The 25,906-nt window shown below is 41.8% G+C and overlaps 1 protein-coding gene across 11 annotated transcripts; it reads left to right on the top strand.

Annotated features, from left to right (window-relative positions):
- Window positions 1–40: 40 nt before the first annotated feature.
- Window positions 41–25,554, top strand: RABGEF1 (RAB guanine nucleotide exchange factor 1). 11 transcript variants are annotated; one of them, XM_040532278.1, is made up of 12 exons: window positions 41–334; window positions 477–704; window positions 10,574–10,759; window positions 13,203–13,369; window positions 14,296–14,415; window positions 16,518–16,538; window positions 17,436–17,602; window positions 19,170–19,251; window positions 20,078–20,210; window positions 20,615–20,706; window positions 21,068–21,324; window positions 22,261–25,554. In XM_040532278.1, exons 2-12 carry the CDS (start codon window positions 595–597, stop codon window positions 22,657–22,659), a joined length of 1,734 nt encoding a protein of 577 aa, XP_040388212.1. In that variant the 5' UTR covers window positions 41–334; window positions 477–594; the 3' UTR covers window positions 22,660–25,554. The 11 variants fall into 11 exon arrangements, with proteins under 11 accessions (XP_040388212.1, XP_040388213.1, XP_040388214.1 ...); XM_040532279.1 differs by lacking the exon at window positions 16,518–16,538 and having other exon boundaries at window positions 43–334; window positions 17,433–17,602; XM_040532282.1 differs by lacking the exons at window positions 41–334; window positions 477–704 and adding an exon at window positions 770–1,258.
- Window positions 25,555–25,906: the final 352 nt, after the last annotated feature.

Raw genomic sequence — 25,906 nt, forward strand, 5'->3', positions numbered from 1 at the left:
GACAGCAGCCTCCCTCCCAAGCTTTTCTTAATGGCACCAGTCAGTAACTTGTTCATCAGCACTTCCTTAACAGATGGCGCTTATGCAGTCTGCTGGCTGCCTGGGGAGTCTGACTGGTATGAGATAATTTGAGTTCTACTTCCTTCCTGACATACCCACCCATTCGTGTGAGACAGCGCAGAGAAGGTCCAAGTAGCCATCCCTACTTGTACCATGCTCTGAAAGAAAGTTAAGTTCCTGGATTTGCTTGGCTGGCTGCGTTCAGAAGTGTTCTCCCTCCATTTCTGAAGTAACTGAGCTGCCCTTTTTGTTGCTGCCTGTTTGTCCTTCTGAGGTGAGACCTGCTTTCGCAACTGAATGTCTCTGCTGAATGCTGCTGTGGGGAAAAAAACACCCCAAGTGACAGCACTGAGTAAACGAGAAGGGAAAGAGGAATAAGTTTTAAATAGCAGCAGCTATTTCTCTTCCTGCTTCAGTCAGCAGAAGTACACAACCCACGGCATTCATGGGAGCAGCCTGAGCTGGAAAAAAAGAGTTGATTCAAAAGCAAGGCGGCTGTCGGGCGTTGGTTTGCTGTGTCTGAGAGGAGAAGGGATGGCACTGCGCGGCGCAGAGGAAGGAGCACAAGAGGAGAATTTGAGGAGGACCTTGGAGCCCCGCAAGGATGCGACCCTGTTCCTAGCTCCAGCTCGTGTGGGACACAGGTGCTGTGAACGGTCCCTGAGGTGCTGCCCGGTGTCTCTGTGTTCGTGCTCACCATTCAGCTACCGATAAAGCATCCTTTCCCTGGACCACGTCTCCCGGCCCTGTGGTGCTTAGGGCCATGGCTCAGTGGGTGGCACTGGTGGCAGGGGGACGGTCTGACCTGCTGATCTTGGATTTCTCTTCCACCCTTAACGTGATTCTACGATAAATCCGCACAGCGCTTGGGCTGAGGCAGCTGCTGCTCTCCGAAGGAGCCCCAAACACCCCGCCTTTCCCTCCCCGCCCTCTGCCTTCCTCCCAAGAGCTTGCTTCGCCATCCTCGCACCGCCTTTCATCCCAAAATCCCTCTCCCTGCCTCTCCTTTCCCTAACCGGGGCCGAGCTCCGCGGCCTCCTCAGCGGGGCCCAGCCCAGGAAGCGACGTCCCCGCTCTTCCGTGGGCGGCCGCTGCGGGGAGGAGGCGCCGGGCCCGGCCGGGGCCGCTTCGGGCCGAGGGGAGCGGAGCAGCGAGGCGGGACGCGGGGAGGGCCCCCCGGGGAGGGCCCCGGCAACCGGTGAGACCCAGCCCGGGCCCGCCCGGCGCTGACGGGACCGGGTCCGGCCCGGGCGCGTCCCCCCGGTGTTCGTCGGGGCGATGCCACCGGGCTTAGCCGCGGTGCTGAGGGGCACAGGGCCCTGCTTCCCTCCGTGTGCGGGTCCTAAGGCTCAGCCGCTCTTAGAATCTCTTTTTTTTTTTTTTTTTTCCCTTTTTTTCTTTCCGTGGGTACGGTTCGGTAGTTTGGGTGGAAGGCGTCGCTGGTAGCTTTGCAGCTCGGCCCCCTCCGCCTGTTCCCCTTTTCCTTGTGGATCCGAGGGGGTTTTGACTCTTTGCTTGTAAGTAGTAGTGCTGTGCGATGTCTTCTTTTAAAACAAAATCTGGTCATCTCAAGCCAAGCAGAGTTTGCAGTGTACGTCAGAACCCAAGCAGCACGTTTTGGGTGCTTTTGTGGGTGTCTGTCGCTGTACGAGCACCCCTGTGTAGTGTCCAAGTCATCTCCTTGAAGCAGGGAGCATCCGTATCGTCCAAAAGGGTGTGAAACACTGGGAGGTGAAACATTGGCAGATGAAGCACTGGAAGACGAAATACTGGAAGATGAGTGACGAGCCTGAAGTAACAAAAGTGCTCACGGGGGTGTGGTTCGACGCTGTCTTACTAATTTTGCTGGGCTGCCCTTGTCCGGCTGGGCGCTGTCACCGGTGTGATGGGCGCTGACTCAGCTGGGTGAGTTGTTGGAGGCGAAACCAGCCAGCTCCTTCGCGCTGAGTGGGGCCCTGGTCTGGGACGGCGCGGTTTTGGGAGAAGGGTGCGTTACAGCAGTTGTGCTTTATAGCTGATACTGATGAGGCCCGCTGTACCGGTCTGCTTGGCTCTCCTAGTCGTGAAACTCGAAGTGGTGCTTTGCGCTGGCAGCACCTTATGTTGGTACTCAGGGCGGTGTGCTGAGCACCTCCTGGTCTTCTGGAGCTACCTGGGGCTCTTTCCAGGCAGACAGAGAGTTGACCCCGATGACCGATGGCATAGAAGGAGATAGATAGCTTTTGCAGGAACAGTCCTTGCCTCAGGAATCACATGTGTTGGCCTTCTGGATGTGATTACACTGTTGTTTTTTTTTTTACAGGGGAGAGGATTAGGAAGAGAATTGTAGCTCAAATGGGTGTTTTGCTGACCAAAAAAACCCTCAAACAACACACAAGGGAAGAATGGGAATATAAAGCTAATTATACTAATACCTAAGATCACTTTACACCACAAACAACAAGCACATGAGATGCCTTGAAGTATTTAGTTGGGGGTGTAGTGAGCTTACTTTTTAATCTGCACCCAGGTGAGTGCGGTTGACGTTGGCAGAATATGCAGAGCATGTAGAAGCTGTTAGCTGCTCTCTGAGGAGATTTTAGAAGTTCTAGCTAATCCTCTTCTTATTTGAATTCCAAGTCAAACTGTACAAGGCGATTTTTGGATGTTTCTTTTGATTTCATTTAGAAGTGCAGGTGTGACACGTAGGTGGGGAGACATAGGCTGTTAATTCATCAGTCCACGCTACTCCTGGCAGAGTGGTCATTGCTGTGGGCAGTAGTTAAGAATCTGATGTGGACAAATAAAATTGTAGCCTGAAGTCCGTGTTGATGTTGGAGGGGGAAAACGCTTTGTCCAGTCTTTAGTTAGTGAACTAACTTTCAAATTGTGAGCTCTGTGGGTAGAGTGTTGGAGCCTCCTGACCATTAGGCTCCTGACATTTTAAGCAGTGGTTGCAATTTCCCCTGTCAAATTACAGTACAAGACTGTATGGTTGTTTTCAGGTCGAGCTCTTTGTCTGTAATCACCGTTAACAACTATTTTCTTTTCTCTAGAACATTAGTCAACAACCTGTGCTCTGTATACTAGGAAGCAAATGTTATAGCTGAAGTTTCTTAATTGCAAGAAAGATGCAGGCTAAATTTGTGAAGACTCATGCGATCTCCTCTGCAAAGAGAGCTCCTGTATTTCTTTCCTAATTCTTAGGTTGTCCAATGGCTTTTGTATTTTCTGTTGGTGAGTCTCTTAGATCATACTCGCCCCACCCTTTCCTTTGGAGGAAACCAGCTCATGTTTAATTAGCTTTCTGCTAATTACACACTTGAATGTTTAAGGTTACACATGAGTCACGACTATTTCAACACTTACCTGGCTCTAAAGAATGCTGTGGCATTTGGGTCGATGGGTGTTCTTTGCATTAAATACTTGGCTGATGGAAGAGAGTAGAATGGCTCTCTGGGTAATTTGCGAGTTGGTGTTTCAGGGTGTTTGCTTTCAGATATTTCACTTAAAAGAATCATCTGCTTCTTCAGTTACCAGTGCTGGTAGTGTTTAGTACCATTTAGCTAGAAAAGATGCTTTCTTTGGCTTTTAAGATAAGGCAATTTATCTGTTTGTGATCACTTCCATTTGAGATGCTGCAGTAGCTTCTAAGATCAATGTGTTATTTTCCCACAGCCCAAATGTCCAGTTGTTAGAGACCTTAACCCAGTCCAACCCCTCTGTTTCGATGTGCTTCCTAGGTTTCCTTGTAAGCTTATTTTCAGGGACTGAGCTTCCATCCAGCTTCAGGTGGGACTCGCTCCTCTCTTGATCAGATGGGAAGTACGGTGCTGTTCAGCCACCAGAACTATGCATTTGGAGACTCCCCCAGCTTTGCTGCTTCTCCTGCTCTAAAATCCCATGCCTGGGTTGGCCGTTAATGACTGGGGAGTTTCAGCAGGTGATGCTGTATCAGCCATGCAGAGAACACTCTTTGGAGCACTTGGATGTTTTTTTAATGAGAAGAATTACTACGAGTTGTTCATTAAGTTCTCTGAAGGCTTAAACTTGGAGAGCCAAATGGCATTTGCTTCAGTCCAGGGGAAAGAAGGGTGTAGATCATCGCTATGAGTTGTGCCAAGGGTTTTTTTGAGAAGACTTGATTTCAAGAAACAGAGTAAAGTGATGGAAAGGACTGAGGAGGGGTTCAGATGTCAGGAGACAGCATTGTGGGTTATTCTTTTTTAATGTTCATGTTCTGCTAAAAAGAGCAGCAGACTGAACTAGGCTATTTGCAAGCCCAAGGCAGTCTCATACTTTGTGTCAGACTGCCTGAGTCTGTTGTGCGAGGTCTTTTCCTGTTTACAGATGTATTTTAATGAACTTTGATACCAAAATTGAAACTTGCTTACAGAGCACTTGTACAAAGCCACTGCTTTTATTTGCAGGGTTTGCATGCAGAGTTATTTAGAAGCTGTGTTTCGTAGCCTGTAGTAATTATATGTTGTCTTGCAATTGCGTCTTAATAAAGGCACCTGTAGGTTGAGACCCCCTCATGCTAAGTGAGCCTTTTCAACCAGCTCTTCCATCAGAGGTGACCTAAGCAATCCAGGACTAATAAATAGTGTATGAATAAGTCAATATCTTGTCCTTCTGGCAGTGATGCAGTCTGCATGGACAATAAAGGTATCTGCTTGCCTCCTGAGACTCTGGGAATTAAGGTAGGTACACGTTAGAAAGGAACAAGAAAAACAAGGCAGTGGTGTCAGAACTAAAGATAAATCTATGCTGCTTCCAAACCTTATTGCACCAACAGTGCTTTTCCTAAAGCCAAAGCTATGCCTGCAGCCTCTGTAAACCCCAAAGTGTTCTGAAAATTATCCTAGGTTCGTTGCTGAAAAGAATGTGTTACGTAAGTGCAGTCTTTCATCTGTGCATTAAATCAGTTCTTGGTGACAGATCCTATTTGGATGAAAGGTGCCCCTTCTTTGTTTTACAGCAAGGCTGGGAATGTGCTCGCTCTTTGCTGTCGGTTTGATGCCTGCTTTAAGACTTGTGCTATGAATTTTTCCAGCTATTCTGTAACCTGGTCTGTGTAGAATACTGGGTTATAGCCTTTTGCTGTTGCTGAGAGCTGTGAGCCTGACATGAAAGGTGCAGCGTCGTAGAGCGCTGCTTGCTGCTACCTCCATGCCCTCTATGGCATACTGGAAAGATGGCCTGAGGATTTATGGCCTTATAATTGACAGAGGATGTGCTTTTTGGGAATGTAAAAGGTAGGATTGTCTGGTGTAACTGGCCTAGACTCGAGGCATCGTGTGATTATCAAGTGCCTGCAAACTTCTGAGCTCTCTTCTTATCCTATGAGTTGGGAAGCAGCTGATGGGGAAGGTTGTGTCCGTAGTCCCGTGGGGGTGCAATGGCAGATCATTAGAGAAATGAGGTGGAATAACACCTGGCTGCATAATTCAGTGCCGGTGCAGCCTGGTTCCTTCTGCATCAGTGGTTTTACACAGCAGCAAGCCAGACGCCGGTGGCTGGGCGTCCAGCCTGGTGTGCTTGGCACTGGATCCTTGAGAGGTGTATGGTGAGCTGTAAGCGAGGTGCTGAGCTTTGCTGGCTGTCGTAGGTTGCGTTCGGGTGCTTGTAGTTATCTGCCAGCCTGTGTAGGTTGTAGATTGCAGGTTGCAGATGTTGCCTAAAGACGAAACGCTTTGATGAAATCCCTTTGTAGGTTTAGATGTATCCGTAGTGCTTCCCATGAGAGACTTGGGCTCCTGAGGCCTGAAACTGAAAATCCGTGGAAGCTGGAATGTGTTTTATTGAGCACCCAGACTCAATGAATACCGTTGTGGTTTGGGTCAACAGCAAAAATTTGTTAAAACAACACAAAGCCCCCTTCCAAACAACCTCGATGCTTTGGTTCTTTTTCTCCTACGGTACTTGTACCAAAATATGTTTCCTGTGTCGTGCTTGTCCTGTGTCTGCCTAAGTAAATCTTCATAGATAGACTGAGCTATGCGACTCGGGGAAAGTGATGTGGCTGTAGGCCAGCAGCATTCTGCAGAAGAGTTGGTTTTTCTGGTTTCGGCTCACATGTCTGCTTCTGTGCCTGCGGTAACCGAATCCCTGTATTGTTTCCCCAGACGTTTTCAGTTGCAGCTATGACAAAGTCACGGAGGAACTGCTGGGCAAACAGCTGGCTTATCCCCCTTGAATGATGTGTTTCCATTTTCTGAAGAAAGCTGTGGTTTTCTGGATATTCTTTTGGATGCCGAACTTGGCAGGAAGCACCTAGGGGTGTGAGGAAGTGCGGAGAAACCTCCGAGCTGGTATCGCACGCCTCTCAAAATACTTGCTCTAAGTATGTGAGCGCTCAAAGTACTACTGAATAAAAGGGGAAAAAAATTAAATGAGTGTAGGAATAATAATATACAACTGTGTTGATGGGAAGATGTATAAGTTTTAAAATGAATTGCATTAAAGGAAGTAAAAAGCTATTTTGGAATTAAACTGTACCATCTTCTTGTGGACTGGACACTCTAACAAAAGTAAGTATTCTAAGATGCTGATGAGAAAGATCTCCCTGCACAGCTGACCTTTCAGATCTCCCTTTCAGACCTTTGATGTGCAAGTCTTTGATATACCCAGTGTGACTCGTGTCGTGTGGTTCATCCACCAGTGGCGCGCGAGGGTCCGGGTGTTGGGCACGTGTCCAGCGACCCCCTTGGGCACACGCGGTCCTGGTGGGGGGAGTTCAAAGACCGTGGGCATGGAGAGCAGCTGGGCGTTTCTCCATTTTCCACGTCAGAGGAAAACGAGGGTAGAAGCTTTTACTTGCAAATAAGGAACGAGGGGAAGAGGATTACAGACTTTTGTTTTAACTTCTCGGAGGGGTGATGCTAATTAACACAGGAACCTTTGAGGGGTCTAGTACCAGTACAGAAACTCTGTACAGAAAATTCTCTGGCATCGTATCTATGAGGCAATCTCTAAGAAGGTGTCACTTCTGCTTTCCCTGACTACTTTCACAGCCGAACAATTTGCATTTTTTGAGCAAAGCAGCTTGTGAGTACAAATAAGCCATTTACACACGTGTCTGCTCCTGGGAGGGAGGCGCGGTGCTTCTCGCAGCTGTTGAAAAGTTTTATTTGGGCTGCCGGAGCTGCAACGAGGATGCTTGGTGCAGGGCACCTCTCCAGATGGGGTAACTTTAGCTATCAGCTTCTGGTCCTTTGATCCTTCTTGATTATTAGCATTATTAACAGAGGTTTGTTACCTTCCTTGTTGTTTTTGTGACTTCTCAGTGGTCTGGCAGCATGGAGCTGCTCAGAAGTGCCTCCCCCCCCCGACTCGAGGAGAACCCCACATTTGTTCTTTCTTCTGGGTTATGAACTGAGCCATGGGCAGTTGATATATTTGGGGTGTGAATGCAAATAAAAGGTCTGACCATGCAAATCCATCAAGGCTCTGGGCTTTGGATAAAGAACAATACACCTTTAGTTGGAGGAGGAAGGAGAGAAGGGAACAGAAGGAGAAGGAACTTCTGAGGACCCCAAATGCTCTAAAAAAAAAAAACGCTTTTAGGAATGGCAGATCAATCATTTGCAGGAAAGCTGACCTGGAGTGGATTGTTTGTATTCAGTTTAAATAAACTCATTGGGTTCAGTTTATTAAAATGTAAATGCTGCCACGCAAAAAGTGGCTGTGAACCCTTCCTAATGCTGCCCGTCGGTAAAGGGAAAAGCCGCGGCTCTGAGTGCAGCATGTGATTTCTGCACATCGATTCAGCGTGACCTCCTTTGTCCTGCCTCCCAGCCTGATGTAACTGCAACTGAAAATACTCAAGGGGAAGAAAAAGAACAGCTTGTTTTCTAGTGGCTTGGCTTTGCAGCTCCTCGCAAGCCTCTCCAGAAAGAATGCAAAAAACCTGAATCTCGTTACCAAGAGACCTGCTTCACTCCCTCCCGTGCAAGCTGCTGAGCTTTGCCACTGAGCAGAACCGAATTTTTTGTTCTGGTGGGGTCAGCAGGATGGTGAGGAGGTGGTTGTGACACCAGTATGTGGATGAAGCCCTGTGGATATTGGAAGCTACCGTGTGTGTGTCGGTGGAGGGACAGTGAAAGTGCCTAAGTGGCACAGAAACCGGGGTATGCTGCTGAGCTTTCAGAAAGCCAGGTGTCGGTGTGGGGTTTAGGCAAGAAGATTTCGTTCCAGTCCTTTCGTTTTCCAGAAATCCAAGTGTCTGAAGCGCAGTGCTTTTCGTTAAGTACAGCAAACATCCCAATCATGGCACTGGGTGACAGAATGCAGTTGCAAAACTGTCGTGACTTTGTCCCTTTTAGTGGGTGATAGGATCAGAGAGAGCGTTTCCTAGGGTGATAGAGATCAGTGTAAAATCTCTCTGAACTTTGTGTTCTGAAAATGGTTTTATCTGCCATGCCTTTATAGCTCTCTGGCATTTACAACTGCGACATCCAGGCCCGCCAGCTTTGCCACGAGTATGGAAAACTGTATGTGCGGTGGGTTTTTATCTTGGGCGTCTGCAAGAGAAGGCTTTAATTGAAATGCTGCTGCAGCTTCTGTTCTGGGAAGCTGTCCCTCTAACCTGCAGGTCAGGAACAATTGTGGAAATTGCAAACCTTCACTTCCCCGTTCTTTTCAAAATTTTTGTCGACGGGCGTACGTGGTACTCTGAGAAAGGGCTGTGCTGCCAGATACTGACAACATGCAATTCCCTTCCCATTATTCCATTTAACTTCACGTTGTGCCGCTGACAAAAATTTGATTTCTAATTTCTGGTGCCTGATAGATTGTCAGTCCGCAGTTCTGTGCGCCGTCATCAACACGGACACCTTATCTGAGGAATCAGAAAATGAAGACAGTACAGAAACAAAGACTTTTTGGAAGGCAATGAGGGAAGTGAAGCTCTGTAATACTTACATTGTAGTGTTTTTCTCACCTATGTCTCTACAACAGAACTATTTTTAAGCTTATTTTTAGAAACTTATTACTTTTTTCAAAGATAAAGACGTTAGAGGAGGGAGCCTTAATACTTACGTAGATGAGATGGAATATTTAATTTGTTTCTCCCTTGGAGAAAATCATACGTTTCCCATTACTTAAAATAGCTTGTTTAGATTAATGGGGAATGTTTAACGTTAGCAGTCTTTTAAATTAATCGATCATATAGGATTCAGCATGGAATAAAATTGCTGTCGTAGAGTGGAAAACTGTCTTTGGCAGTGATGGTTGTGCATCTCACTGCTGTCCTCTTTGCCGAATGGCCCAGGGAAGGACTGGGGGCCCTTTCCAAAGCTGTCGAGCAGCCGAGCTCCCAGGGGTGAGTGACCTTTGCTGGGCAGAAATGCCAAAAAGCAGAGGACTGCGTTCTTCAAGTGTATGGACTTCAGGGTCGTTAGGACTCTTGGGGTGAAACGAGGTAACTCCGACAGTTACTGATGTCCTTTATTTTAAGGAGATGACTTTTCATCTTGCTTTTCACACGTAGCACCTGAAGGAACACGGAGCTCACCTTCCCTCGGTGACGGCAGGAGGGGAGGAGGTCCCAGGGACGCCTTTGCTAGTGAATGCAGGAGCAAGAACCCGAACTGCTGAGGTGCTGCCTCAACTTACACAAAGTGCTCCGTACGAGCTGCAGGGGTGAAATGGGGCTGGGTTTGGGGCCAGACCTGCCCTCCCGCACCCCGCTGTGTTCATTCTAGTGCCTGTATATGTCGGTAGTGCGATCCCGGTGCCGGTGTCTTCGTATGCACACCTGAAACCTGCAGGTGGTCCTGCACTGCCGTGATCCTAAAATGAATCCAGCGTTTACAACTGGAACCAAGTAGCTGGAATGCCCTTGGGAGCAAGCTGGCACGTGGGATGGCTTCTGTTGGGTAAAGAAAGAAAGGGGAGGGCTGGGTGGCTGCAAAAACAGTATTTTTGTTGCGGTCACTATGTGAGTTCTGTAGGGCTGGGTACAGATGCGTAGCTTAACCCTGCAGTAACTTGAGCACTGAATGAAATGGAGATGCACCTCATCCGTGTTAACGTACCCTGCTGGGATCCTTCCCTGTGCTCCGAAGACACTCTCCGTGGGGCCAAAGATGCCTTCACTGAGCTCTCACCAGTTTTGCTCTTTGTGCAAACAGCCTGGGTGCAAAGCTATTTACACTTTGCCTTAGCGAGTCCTCTTTGGGGATGGCAGCTCTGTATTTCTTCTTTCCCCTGCTGCTTTGTCCCTGTGTGGCTGTCAGAACAGCGTGCGGGTGAGCTCAGAGACGCGTGCCGTCGCCGGACGGCTGGTAGTGCTGGCCTGCTCTCCCGGCCAGCTGCCCAGCACTGTTTACAGGTCACAGCCATGCAAACGTATGCTAATGCTGCGGATTTGTGTGCTTATGTAACTGCCCTTCCTCCTTTGGAATTTACTGTGTTACTATGGAACTGACTGTTCGATAATTAAAGCAGGTGACTGCTTTCTAAGAGACAAGCCTTCAAACAGCGGGCTGTTACCACATTTCTGTCTTTTAACCCTTTTCTCTTTAAACAGGAAGAAAATGAACCTGAAATCTGAACGCAGAGGAATTCACGTTGATCAGTCGGAGCTCCTGTGCAAGAAGGGATGTGGTTACTATGGCAATCCTGCTTGGCAGGGCTTTTGCTCCAAGTGCTGGAGAGAGGAATACCATAAGGCCAGGCAGAAACAGATTCAAGAGGATTGGGAGCTGGCAGAGCGGTAAAGAGCCCTCTTTATGCCTTCGTCTTTCACAGTAGGCTGACTCTACTAAATACTATTCTTGTCTCATGTTTTCTAGTCCTACTTGGCTCAGTTTCATCATCAGTGTTCAAATTTGACCTTTCCAGCAGGAATTAAAGTTGTCTTTTTGGTGCAAAGATGAATTTTTATGACATTCTAATTTAAGAAGTTTAAAAAGAAAGTCTGAAGTAACAAATGTAAACTCCCCCCCAACCTCTCAACAAATACTTCGACCTATTTACATACTGGAATCTATAATTCTGACTAGCAGTTGGAAGGGTGAAAGTGACAAATTTGATTAAAATACCTCTGCCTCTGGAGATGGCAGTTATTGTGTCTTGAATACAGCCAGCACAGTGGTTTTATGTTTCAGCTACTGCTTAAAAAACTAATTTTAGTCTCAGCCGTGGTCATTCAACAGACGGCAGGGTTACACCCAAAGGCATCCAAGCTTTAGCTTTAATAACTGAAGCAATTTTTCTAAGCATGTGTTTTCTGCAAAATGGTTTAGTTTTTCTAGTGTGATAAATATCTGACTCTGAAATTGGGAGTTGAGAGAAATCTATGCTTGACTGAGAAAGTTAGAGCAGCCACAACTGCTTTTTGGTGGATTTGGGTAGAAAGTAAAAACACCTATTACCTGAGAAAGTGGAAAGCATCCTCTTGCACCACAACTGTCCTTTGTGTCATTTCCAGGTGTAAGTTACGTGATATCCACTCAGAATTAAATGCTTCAAGGCTGCACGAATTGCTGAGATGAGGCTGCATGTAACTCTCTCTAAGAGCCAGTTGACTTCAGCTGGTCAAGATGTTTGTTCACGTGGACACAGATTCTTTACAATTGCTTACCTTAATATATTAGTGGTATATGCTGGAACTCTAGGAAAAAGTACAAATGTCTGAGAAATGTGTCTGCACTTGAGTTTGGAACCCTTTGGTGAACTAGAGTTATCTAGTGATAAGTTAACCAAGGTCATTTAGAAAAAACACCACGAAGTGCAGTTTTCATATCAGCCTGCCTGTAGAAGGTGACATCTGTGGAAGCTCTCTGGGTTTGAGTCCAGTCTTATGATTTGGAAGCCCAAGTTTTCTGGCATCTAATTATCTCAGACCCTTATACATTAAGTCTTGAAGTAGTGTTTTTTTTTGTTGTTTTTTAATTCTCTTAACTGTCTGTCACTGGAACAGATTAACTACAAAGACAGGTAGAAAGAAGTCCCTGAAACTTGTAGCCTAATCAGAAGGCAGCAGGTAAACTGTTGAGTACAGTGCAGGGGGCATGTCATTTTTTTCCTGTCATAAATTTGGCTTAAGAATTTTATTATTACTGGATAGGATAGTTATGCTGTCAGTATGTAACTACTATGTGCAGTAAAAATGGGCATTTCAGAAATCCTTTAACTTCAGTAGGGAGATGCTAAAGGAACAGATAAGCTGTGATTGTTTGCTGCAGTGAACAGACAGGCTTTACAGCACGGATGAGACAATTCCTGCCTCAAGAGATTACAGCATGCAAGATCGTTTATGGGCCATCCTGAGCTGGGGGGGAGCTTAAAGTTGCTCAACCTTTTAGCAGTTTGAAGAGCAACATAATTTAACCCATTTTAATTCTCCTGCATAAGGAGAACAGTAGCGATTGAAGAATTGGTATGTCCCTCCTATCTCTTGTATGTTAAAAGGGGCTCAGTCTTTGCAAAGCACCGTTAGTGTTGCAGGGAAGTGGTCTGCCTCATTCATTCAAGCAAGCATATGTATTTCCATGACTTTGAAAACAAGTTATGACAGCAATAATCTGTTCCCCAGAATAATTTTAAGATTGTGATGGGGTATGTCACTTGCTCAGTTGTGTGTCATGGTTTTTTATCTTCAGTAAGATAATAAAGGAAGATGAGTGACTCTCTGTGAATGGAAAGATATGGTAACGGCTGATAAGAACAGAGGGGTTGTCTTGAGATAGCCGAGGCATATTTGGGGTTGAAGGGGACTGTATGTCAGTTGATGAAGACATCTCAAAATAGAAAGTAGTTCTGGTAATGTGCAGTGAAACCCCCAAGGCAAGGACCTGGGCAGGAAGTTGGCTATAGGAAATGCTCCCATAGAGGTGAGGGGAAAGACTACCTCTGTGAGATTCAGGGTTGTGACACGTAGGGAAAGTGATTGTTGCTATACTTTGGTAATGTCAAAAGGGAGGAGACTGTTTAATCTTCCCTGGCTATTTTAAGTCTTTCCTCTCTTTCCCCATTACAACATGGGAAGAGTGGATTTAATGTAGTGAAGGGATATGCGAGAGGAAGCTCGAAATGAAGGTGGACATAGAGGAGAATTGGAATGTCAAAGGAGCGAGTAATTTATTGCACAGGAAATTAACTTATTTGTGCTGGCATTAATCAGTTAAATGAGACTTTTATCTTTCTAATCTCAGGCTTCAGCGTGAGGAAGAAGAAGCATATGCCAGTAGTCAGAGTACCCAAGGGGCGCAGTCCCTGACCTTTTCAAAATTTGAGGAGAAGAAAACCAATGAGAAAACACGAAAGGTCACTACTGTGAAGAAGTTCTTCACTGCTTCCTCCAGAGCAGGAGCTAAGAAGGGTAACTTTTCCACTTTGTTTTTAATGGTTCTGTACAACATGTTAAGTTAAGAAGTATTTTTGACAGATATGTTGGCCGACAAGGCAGGGTAATACTCTGTGACTTGACTTGAAAAAGTTGGAGTAATGATGCTTCTTGAGAGCAACTTCTGTATACAAAGTCTCACTGAAAACACACAAAAATGTGAGCTTTTAGGTGTTTCTGAACGGCACTGCTGAGTGAAAGTATCTTGTTTGCGTGACACACGTTCGTGCTCGAATCATGAGTCAACCATTGTGCGATATTGTGTTTAGAACGTAAAGTTGAACTCTTCCTGAAGAAAATGGGAGAAAAGGTACTGACTGTCAGTCATTTCCAACAAGCTGGTATGTCTGAAATGATGATTCAAGGTATCAGGTGATGCTGCCATAATTTATCACTTCAGCAGCTTTAACAGGAAAGTTTGAATGTGTAAACATGGTGTCTTTAAATGAAAATAAACGTGAAAGGAACCTTGTAGTATTTACGTGTATGTGGGTTGTGAATATCGAGTTTGTAGTTGGCTGAATGTTTATTCTGGATCAGGTGTACAAGTAAGAATGATTAATGACTGTGATGCCATTGCATGGCAATAACTCACATGGGTGAAAATTGTAAACCACTAGACTGGAGGAGGAATTCCAGAAGAAAAATCAACATTAATGTATTTTAGCCTTATAGGTGATGCATTTCTTTAACAAGAATTTTTAAATAAGTCTCTATTTCATCTTAGAATTTGTCTTGGTGTATAAGCAACAGATGGCTAAATGAGGCATTCAGCTATGTATGAAAACCATTTTTTACGTTCATTCTTCACACTTCCCATATTTTCTTTTTTTATCCCATTCGTCATCTCTCCTGACATGCTCCTGCTCTTGGTGTCTTGCTTGCTTTTGCATTTATTTCAGCGGCTCAAGAGAAAATCGTTAAGCAAGGACACCTTGGGAGGGAGCGAAATGCTGATAACATTCTCAGGGATTTGAAGGAAATTTTTACTCCCTCCTGGGAACTGGCTTCCCCTACTGAAGGTAATGCAGCACAGCTTGAGCAAGCTGTCTGCTTGGTTTTAGTAAGCTTACTCTTTAGTTGGGCTTTGCAAAATACAAACTAGGGTTGTGCCAGTTATAACCTGTGCTGTTGAGTGTAATGATGACCAGAAAAAATAAAAAAGCAAGTCTAGAATTCTGGAGGGAAATTGAATCTCTAAACCAATTGTTAGCTTTTTGGTAGGGACAGTACAGGAATAAAGTTGAAGCTTCTTTCTGTTCTACCTTAGCTTGACATCCGAAGGATTATGCAGTTTCAAAAAAAAAAAAAAAGAAAAAAACTACCACAGTTTGTAAGAAGTAGCTGGATCTTGTGCTGCTTCATGTGTTTATCAAAAAAATAATTCCAGGTTGCAATTATAAAACTGCTTATAAGTTGAAATGGCTTCAATTTAAGAGTTCATGCTTCAAGAACTTTTACATCTTCAAAACATCTCCGGATGTTTGTTATATTAAGAAGACAATATCATATCAAGAGAAGACAGACATACTGGTTTTATTTAAACCCAAAAGACACCAAAACCCCTGATGCAAACAGCTTTAGGATCTTATCCTATGCTGTTTGCAATTCTGACATGGTCTACTTACTAAAGAAATTTGCAGATATACCATGTCTTTTTATTTTGCAAATTATATGAAGAGTATGAATGCGTGTGTGTAGCAGAGCTAACGATAGGGCTTACTTTGTATTCTTTGCTTGGACTGAGATCCACGACCATGGCACAACCCATAGTGACTCACTGGAGTGCTAATGTTCTGCTGTGACAACTAGCATCTCAGTAGAATGCCTTGAGAAAGATTTTAATATGGATACTGCTTATTCTTTGTAAAAGATGATCCTTTCTTAATTCTTCCTGTACTTTTAATTTTAGCATATCTCCTCTAGTAGGTTCTCCTGTTCAAATGGAATTTCTTTCCTGTAATCAACTTCTTTGTAGTTAGACTTGATTCTTTTAGAACACGTGACAAAGCTGAAAACATCTTATTGCTGAAGCTACATTTGTTCCTGCAGACTTTAATGCTCAGTGCGTATTGTACAGATTCATTTTCCTTAAATCAGGATTTCAACACAAAAATGAGTGAAGTTGCTGCATTTGAGTGACTACATGACGTTCTTGGTGTGACTCAAATCAGGTCATTCTAACATTCAGTTTTTTAATACCTACATTAGCAGCAAACTTGCATCAATTGTCTGTATCTCTCTAGTATCTAAAACCTGTTTTAAATCTGCAACTAAAAAGTTCATATCCATACTCATTGAGCTCAAATAGCAGAATGCAGTTCTTCATTTTTATGATGTAGTGAGGTCAATGTTGAAATTTAAATAAATCTTCAGTAGTTCTTTGAAATAAAAACACTAATTGTAGGGGGAAAAATGATAATTCTACCCTTTCGAATGTTATCCTGCTTTCTTTGTTTTATGATTTTGAAATTATGCTCTCTACTTACTGATTACGTAATATTAAATGTAACAAAAGTCAACAGTAATTCTTGTCCCTTCAGCTTGAATGCTGTACTTGTGCTTTGAATCTTAGGTATAAAGAAGACTGAAGGAAATCCCTTCTGAAAGTGTTCTAGTATAACTAGAACGGAGGTCGATTGCACTTTTTATCTTTATTGCTATAGTTGGAACTGTACATTCGTGTAACTTAAATAGCATAACTATTCTAATGGTACCAAATCATTATCCAGAGAAGGTTATGCTGAAGCCTAGAGGCATTAACAAGCCTTGTGCTTTGGTCAAATGATCTGTTTGTGTTAGTCACTGGATCATAGAGCTTTGAATTCACTATAGTGCTGTGCCTCTTTAAAAACAAATAACAAAAAATGGAGGAAAAAAAAAGCTACTTTGAGTCCAAATTAAACATACCAACTTAAATATACTAACACATTTTTGCTTACTTCAGAGTTCTGCCTGTGTGCTCTTTGAAACAAGGAGCTCTTGTGCATGTTAGTATTTTCAGATTGCAAGATATGTTTGTACCCTTTTGATTTTGAATATTTTCATGTTTTCTGTTTCTTTGCTGCTTGCTTTTCATCATGTTCATGTACATCATCTCTATTCAATCCTTCATTTTGAACAGTGTTGGCTGGCAAATTGAAAGGTGGGTGAACTAAACTTTGGTAGGGAAGGTGTTGGATCAGTACAGTTAACTTCCAGTGTGTATCTTGGAAAATCAGATGTGCTTGTGGAATAGCCCTGTGGTTGCAGCTGTATAAACTTGCATCCAGTGCTGGGTGCAGTCTGTATACCTCCTCCCTTCTCAAGGGCCAAGCAGGTTCTTTCTCGAGCAGATGCAATGCTTCTGCTTTTGCTGAAACACAAATGGCCGAGTTCTCATTTATGCTGCAGGTGTGACCATGTGGCACCAACTGCCTAGCCAAAGAAGGGCTGCTGTGTTTGCACCAACCCTATCCTCCTGTTCCTTGTTTTGTGCTGCTGCTGGTGCTCCTGTGACCTTTTCAGTAAACCAGTCTGGGGAGCTAATCCAGCTGAAAAACCCATAAGAAAGACTTCTGACTAGGACTACACAGAGTTGCTATTCCCTGAGCTAGGTCATGAGCCAGTTGAATAAACGCTTCTTTTGGTGGAAGTGCAGGAGCAGGAATGTAGAAGTGAGGGACAATGGAAATGGGACCACACCATTAGCTTAAGCTACTGTGGAATCCCATTGGCAAACCTTGATCTCATATGGAAGGATTTTACCTAGGAATGAAAATGTGAGAAGTCTGAAGGCAAACAAATGTTACAGTAATTTGCTAATATACAAAGACCGGTACTATAAATGGGGTATGTGGCTCTAAGTGTTTCACTTCTCTAGGAAACTAAGTATTTCACTGTTCCATTTAATAATATCCAACATTTCATTGCTAAAACTTGGGAAATAGACTGCTTTTTCAACTGCAAGATGAGGGGGGAAAAATCTGAAGTTGTAAACGCTTCTTGAATTCATACACCAGTGTGAAAAGGCTAATCTGATGTGTCCAAACTTTCCCAGCAGAGCTCCAAGAATCCAAGTCTCCCAGCCCTTCTATAAACAGGCAGGCTAGCATCGAGACAGATCGAGTATCCAAGGAATTCATAGAATTTCTCAAGACATATCATAAACCAGGACAAGATATCTATAAGCAATGTAAATTATTTTTGGACGCAATGAATCATAAAAGGGTAAGTGATTTGAGTGTCTTTTACATACATTGGGGAAATTGGTGCGAGATGGAAAAAGTGCTGCACTTCTTCCAGCAGCTTTTTATGTAATGTATACAGAAGTTTTCAGCTGGTGTGCTTAGTCAAATGAAGATGAATGCGTTGCTGTTCATAGGTTTGCTGTGGCATATGCTGCACAACTCTCAAACTCCAGTATCTCAGGTATCTTGAGAGAACTTTCTTTTGCATCCCAAAGAAATTAGTTCTGAAAGATAAGAGGTCTACTGAACAAGCAATCTTTTTGATAAACATGATTTTGGGAAATAGTACTATATTACATATTCAGTTTTTAGATAGCTTAATATCTTAGATAGATAAAAAGATGTTAGATTATCTTTAGATAGATAAAACAGTACAAAGATAGAAAGGGAGGTGTGCAGGTTGATACTGCCCTTTGGGGAAAGGGGGTGACTTGACTACTTTCTTTTATAGGAAATAAGGGATACATTCTGTTTCTCAACATAAAAGCTTAATTGCTCTTGAAAGATTAATGTATCTTTAGTGCCACCTATGGTTGAAATAAGGCAGTGTTCAGCACACCTTTTTTTCCCCTTCCTTTCCTATTTAGTGCAGCTGCTCAAATGATATCCTCAAATTGGACTGGAAATTAAAAGGGAGTTCTGATGGAACCTTACATGCATTCCACTTTGAGAACATGTTGAATTTTTTATTTCTTTTCTTTTAAAGCTGATTCATTCTGAGTGTAGAGCTTATGAAAATAATTACTATTAGCTACAAACATTAAAGTTGTTCTTAGTTATGTGGTTCCTTGACAGTTTGTGCTAGTCAAAGAAGTCTTTCTCAAAACTTACAATTTTCTACTACATGTAAACCAGTTGTAAAATGTAGCACTGATGCTGTAAGAGCTGATGCTTCATTTTCAGGCTATCTTGGTTTTGGCCATAATGAATGCAGAAATTAAGTTCTATCTCCATCTTTTTTTTTTTTTTTTTGAAGTGATGGTTTTATGCTGCCATTTAATGGTGAAAAGTGACTTAAGTATAGTTAACTTTAACCCTTCAAACGTACATTCTGTTCTTCAATAGCTCAATTAGTCAATGCCCAAAAGACAATGTTATTTCACAAATGATGTGAATGTATTCATAGTAACTGTATTATTAGAAGTGTTTACTTCATGGATATTCTTTTAAATTTGTAACTTACATTCCTGTTTTTTTGGTGTACTGAATATCATCTTTAAAAAGAGAAAATTGGGAGCAAGCATTCTACTTAAATAGTCTACATTGTCTTCTCACCGTTACTCAGAGATGTGGCTGGGGAAAATGACGTTGCATCTGTCTGGTTCCATTGCTAATACACAGCTGTTCAGCAAAGAACCATAAGTCTTTCATATGTTAAGGAGCCAGTCTTGGTTTCTCATATTTTTGAATATAATGTAGCCAACATAAACATCTCTGAGGAGGATCTATTTGCATTCTTAGACTGTTATTGCAGCTGGACACTTGCCGTCAAAGGCATTTTTGCCATTTCTTCCACACATGCACACTTAATCAGTTTTCTGTTGCAGGACTTAAGTATTGAGGAGCAATCTGAATGTGCCCAGGACTTCTATCAAAATGTAGCAGAGAAATTACAGACACGCTGGAAAGGTATCGTGTTCTTCTTCCTCCCATCTTAGTGCTAAAAAAAGTAATGTTTTGAGGATAAAGCTGCTTTCATTTTCAAGTAAAAGCAAAGCATTCCTACCCACCTCTTCAGAAATGGTGTTAACAAATTCTAGTCCCATAGTCCCACTGCACTATTCCCAGCAGCACCATTTCTGCAAAGTTATACAATCTAAATTATTTGTTTTTGCAGGTTTTCTCCTCCCAATTAAGATGGTTCAGATGTTTTCATTTCCTATTTTAAATTCAATGTTATTTGTTTAAAACTGAGGTTGAATGTGTAGCCTCAACCCAATTAACAGTATTATTGTCATGTTATCACACTGTAATACACAAAAAGCCAATGAGAGGAGTGTGCTTCTGTTGCAGACTGCCCTTCTGTGTGTGGTATGTAAGTGGCACATTTTAAACACACTTAAGGATTTTTTTTAGAGAGGTAAACAGGCACAGAGGACTTCGAGGACCTCATTGGTTTTATTCTCAGACTGTTTTTCAAGAAATATTTTTGTAAGCTACAAACAGGTGAACCTAATTTGCATGCTAAATGAAAGTGCTTCATTGGGAGCCAGTGTACATACCTACCTTGGTATGTCATTACGGTGTTCTTACCATTATATTTTTGCTTCTGCTATAAAGAGTGAAAATACTCCAAGTATATCAGCTCTTTATCAACTCAAGAATGTTTAGAGACTTGGCTCAAGTCAGTAGTACTGTTTTGGTGACATTAGAACCAAATCATGTATTAAATCTTCTAAGCAGTCTAGGAGTACTATGTTTACTGTATTGGGCGTGGGGAATTTGTACCTTTCAGTGCCCCCTGAAAAAGTTGAGAAAGCAATGGATCAGATCGAAAAATATATTATGACTCGACAGTATAAATACGTATTTTGTCCCGAAACAACTGATGATGAGAAGAAGGATCTTGCTGTCCAGAAGAGAATCAGGTAAGCCTTTGAAAGAAAAATATCTGAGTAATCCACAGTCCTGTGAAAGGGCTCTGAGTCAGGCATGTTAAAAGTCTGTTGCTGTGCACAAAAAATTGTCAGGCTTTTTAAACAAAAAGTTTTAAAAGCATTTTATTTTAAGAAATAGAAGGAATGAATAAAATGAATAATGAAAGCCCTACTTCACTAGCAAAATAAATTGGTACGCTTTTGTTAAGTTAAAGCAAAAAAAGGAAAATATTTTTTTCTGGAAATAGTAAATTACTTCAGTGGAATAAACTGGCCTATAAATGTTCTAGTGCTTCACACAAAGCACTCATTGTGCATTGAATTCAAGAAGTAGCTGGCTTCAAACATCTGAATGTTACTGGCATGGAATGGTTTAATGTTTTTTCTTGTCATAGGGCTTTGCACTGGGTAACTCCACAAATGCTGTGTGTTCCTGTCAATGAAGAAATTCCAGAAGTCTCTGATATGGTTGTAAAAGCAATTACAGGTTTGTGATTGATGAAGTTTACATTTACAGTTTTAAATTTCAGATCTCCTGTTCAGATAGATTATTCTCTGCTGTCATCAGAAAGTGGTTCAGGCTTTTAGATTTGTAGAAGTCTTTGTCATATTGGGCTAGTTTGTCATTTGTGAAGCAGGAATAACCTCACTATCAGAGAAGTGCCTAGTCTTACCTATTTGAGATGCTTGGACTGAACCAAGAAAAGGCTGAATAAACAGGTACTTTAATGGAACATCAAGCACCACAAGATAGAAAATAATGCATTTTTAGTATTGTGTCCACCTTGTCTTGTTCAGGTGGCTGTTTCATGTGGTTTTCATGATTTGGGAACTTTTCTATCTTACAGATATTATCGAGATGGATTCAAAGCGTGTGCCTCGTGATAAATTAGCATGCATCACCAAGTGCAGCAAGCACATCTTTAATGCTATAAAGATCACAAAAAATGAACCAGCTTCTGCTGATGACTTTCTTCCAACACTTATATATATTGTTTTGAAGGGAAACCCACCCCGTCTGCAGTCCAACATTCAATATATAACACGATTCTGTAATCCAAGCAGGTTAATGACAGGAGAAGATGGCTACTATTTTACCAATCTGGTAAGTGCAGGAATAGTGTTGACACTTTATACAACGACATTATCTTTCATTTAGATACAGGAATTTTCAGTAAATGCAAACATGGTATAACATTGTAGAAGGAAAATTAAAACAACTCTTCAAATGGTGCTAAAGGCTGGTTAAGGTACAGCAAGCTCTTTTGCTATATATCTCTTCTTTCTTTCTTCTCTGCTTTCCAAACCAGAGTGTTTTACTCCTCACAATATGGAACCCTTTATTGCACAATCTGATGCAGAGACTTAGGCATACTTTTATTCTGTGAGGAGATAATACTTTCTGTTCCTAAAATCCTGGGCTTGGGCAGTGCAGCTGTTACAGATGCAGAATTCCCCGTATAAGCCCATGAAAGTTTCCCTGATAAAGGACTGCAGAATTAAGTCATTAATGAGTGGAGGTAAAGAGACTTTTAAAAGTGTTTGTTTATATTAGAATTATAATTATGAACTTGGCTTCTCTGCATTTCATCTTAAAGCAAGTCTTGAGGAAAACATGTAGTTGAATGAGATGCTTGGAATGTTAAAAATTCTTTTAGTAGAAGGAGAGCGTCCATGAGGTAAGATGGGCATCTCAACATTGCTTCTTTCACGAAATGGAGAGAGCATACCATATCTCAGCCGATCAGATGATTAAATGTTATCCAGCAAGTCGAAATAGTTCAGCTGAAACGGTATCTTCCGGTATCATTCTGAGTTTTTGACTTCTTCAAACTTTGGGGAGGAGAGATGCATGTGAACTGTCTGATATGGCTGGCTTCTTGAAAAGCTCTTTACGAATGATCTGTTTAGACACAAAATAATCAGTTTTTGGTCTAACAGTTTTACTGGTGTAACGGCAGGATTTAAAATATATATAATATACAAGTTCCAGTCTGTAGCTTGTGATGACGCTTGCTTACTTACTCTGTTTTGTTCATAGTGCTGCGCTGTGGCCTTCATTGAAAAACTGGATGCTCAGTCCTTAAATCTAAGCCAAGAGGATTTTGATCGTTTTATGACTGGTCAGACATCCCCGAAGAAGCAAGAATCTGACAGCTGGTCACCGGATGTGTGCCTGGGTGTTAAGCAAATGTATAAAAACTTAGATCTCCTGTCTCAGTTGAATGAGAGACAGGAAAGAATTGTCAGTGAAGCCAAGAAGCTGGAGAAAGACCTGATAGATTGGACTGATGGAGTTGCAAAGGAAGTCCAAGATATTGTTGAGAAATATCCATTAGAAATTAAGCCAAAAAATCAAGCCTTAGCAGCTATTGACTCTGAAAATGTGGAAAATGACAAGCTGCCCCCACCACTGCAGCCTCAGGTTTATGCAGGATAATTATCAGTGTTAACTTTGAAGAGCGTCATTATTCTCACCTGGTACTATCCCCTTCTTGGAAAGGGAAGTACATTCAAGGCTAAAAATCAGATGAGCTTAAATCAGTACATTTTTAAAGGTACATTTTTTTGGTTAGGTGTAATAAATTGTATTTATTTTAGTCAATTAGATTTCTATTAGGCTTTTGTGAGTTTTTGAACTGAATTTAAATTTTCTACACAAACAGTGTAATTTTTAAGCAACACTCGTCCATTGACATATTTCCAGAAAGCTTCCTTCTAGGCATGCACTTAAACATTTTTAATAATTAGTTTAACTTAAAGATCCCGAGTTCCAGCAGAAACTTGAAAGATACCAATGTTAGTATGAATTTATTCTGTAGCTGTAAAGATGGAATATATATTGTAAAATATGTAAAATTGTAAATAGATTTAAAATCTAATGTCTGGGTTGTGCATGACATCTTGTGTATTAGTGAAAATGATATGGAAGTGTTCACATTAGCACCTTTTGGTTAAATCACATTGCAGTATAAAGGCAAGAACACCGTTAGTGTTTCAATAAGCTAGATGGTGTAGCTGATGAATCAGAGAGGATATTCTTGTAATGATTTGAGTTCACACTTGTTATCGCCATCTAAAACTTGACTTTTCTTAATGCAAACGTTCTCTCTGTTTTGTCAGTATACCTGATAGCCTTCAGTGGTGTGCATCAGTGCTGACAGCACTTTTGAAGAGAATGTTGAGCCAGGCTTCAGAAATAGGAGGGAATATGTTTAATAAAAACTGCTTAATGTGGAACTAAAGGGGGAGGGAAGGAGGTAATGAAAGAATTGTGCCAAAAGGGGCTTGCTTTTCTGGCATTGCCTAGTAATTTCCATCACTGGGCTAGGTCTTGATTGATTTTTTTAACAATCCTGGTCAATAAATAAGTTCATATAATTGGAGACTGCTTTTTAGCAGAAGTATGAGCCATTGCTCTGAGCAGAAAAGTGCACTTTATTTTCATGAAACATCACTGTTCAGATCTTTAGCGACCCTCTTTAGCAAGAGAAATTACCTTGCTAAAGAATTAAACATTGAGATAACTACAGCTTTATGTCGCTAAAAGTCTAGATCAGTGTATTTTGGGTTAAGAGTAAGAGCTCACTCTGCAAAAAGTAACGTCTTGCAATAGAACTTTTTTTTATGCCAGTGAAACATTTTATATCATTTTAAATATCTCAGTTAATCCAGTCTGCCTTGACTTGTTAGTGTACCTGAGATATCTAGCACAGAGCTATTTAGCTTGAACTACAATGTTAAGTTGTTACCATCAAGGAGGAAAGTACCTACCTCTTTTATGTTCCACTGCTTTAAAAATAGATACTTTAAATTTGCACTGCAATAATTTCAGACCAAAACTGTGTTTTGTTCCTTTTTGTCAGCTATGTACAAACTATGCATTCCTAGTGTTTCAGAGATAACCGGTTACCCAAAATTCCTCTGATAAGGTGAGGCAATGAGCTTAGTCAGATCACAAAACATTGGATTATTTAATTTACACATGTGCCACTTGCCCGAATTGCTTAGGATTTGACCAGTGCTTGCAGTAAATAATACTGCAAAGTCTTTCTTTGTTTTATAAACACTAGGTGCTAATTCTGATATCCAGGTACACAGGTTGGGGGGGTGGGGATTAGCTAATTAGCTATTGTATAAATTGCCATGTTTAAATAAACGTGTGTACATTATGCCCTTGTTAATGAGTTCCTAAAAATCTTGTCACTGGGTTTTGTTATGCTGTTAATGATTAATGTGAACATAATTGTGACTGATTCTGGTATCTCTGTGTCTTGGGAGAGAGAATTCTTAGTCATTCAAGTGCAAGTCTAGGTAACAATGTGTTTTTCTTTGCAGAAAGATCATTGTAGTGATTAAGTACTTAAGAATGACTTGCCTGGTGCATTTGTAACTAAAGTATCTCCAATTCATATGCCATCTTGTTATCAAGCCACTGAAGTGGGAGTGTTTTGGCAAACAAATCCTCCAAATCCCTGTAAGGCAGGTAAGATGGATTTCCATATTCCATCTAAGAGTCAGCAAGCAGGAGTAGAGCACTTTGCTCTCAGCCATTGTGTAGCCTGGGCAGCAGCAACAACTCTGGGAGCACCTCTCACAGGAACTTGTGTTCTGGTGTTGAGTAACTAGCCTGCTGTAAGGCCTTGTCAATATTTTATTAGGTGAATGAACCCGTCTGTAGGTAAAAAAATAAATAGTTTTGCCTAAAAGTAAGGTAGTTCAGTTGCCCCAGTAGTAACTGCAGAATCTCTCCAGTGTTTAAAATTCAGAATGGGCAAGCCACTGTGCTGAGTATGCTGAGAAGGTGAAGATGCTGAGCTGGAAGATGCCGTGTCCATTTGGGGCTCACCTGAATATAGATAATGAACTGTCTACTACACGGTACCAGGTGGGGTTGGTGATTGATACTGGGCGTCACTGTAGTATGAGGTGCTCTGGTCCCACAGATGAGATTGAGATAAGATATGGTTAGACACTAAGATTTAAAAAAAAATCATCTAAGTTATGAAATAGTAGCTATAAACGAGTTACTAGTGAACAGGAGAGTTTAATTGAAATATCGTCTTAAAGTGAATTGGAGTAACAGCTGTTGTGCTTTGGTAAGTCACAGTATCAGAATATTTTTTTTTTCCTAACAGCCCACTGCTAGTTCTGTATTACTGAAAAGGAAGACTGTGCGTCTTATTACCAGGAATCAGAATTTCTTGTAAACTACTTTGCATGTGAGCTACCTATTTATTTTGCTGTAGTAAAGAACCTATTTTGGAGTAAGTTCTGGTTAATTAAACTGTACTGTTTCACTTAACGGAGTTACGAAATTAAACTGATTCTTCTACCCAGTTATCAATGTTTACCAATCTTCTGGTATATATTTTTTCTTGTGGCTGGGCATCTTATGATTCAGGTAGAGAAACACAGATAGAAGCTGATACATATAGATATTTAACATTGATTTAAAAAAAAGAAAGTTTAAAATTGTTGGGGGGAGAACTAGCAGCATTCCATTTAACAAAGAACTGCACCTTGGAGGCTTATGCTATAGTGGCTGCAACAGGGGACAAACAGGTTTGATGCTTCATATTGGTATGCAGTAGGACTGATTGCGTCCTTTTCGCTTATCTACAGCCACCATCCTTTTGTTAGACCTGTACAAAACTGGTGTCTGTTGTATGAGACTTTTTTTCTTC

This window comes from Cygnus olor, chromosome 20 (genome assembly GCF_009769625.2).
Source record: "Cygnus olor isolate bCygOlo1 chromosome 20, bCygOlo1.pri.v2, whole genome shotgun sequence".
Lineage (NCBI taxonomy): Eukaryota > Metazoa > Chordata > Aves > Anseriformes > Anatidae > Cygnus > Cygnus olor.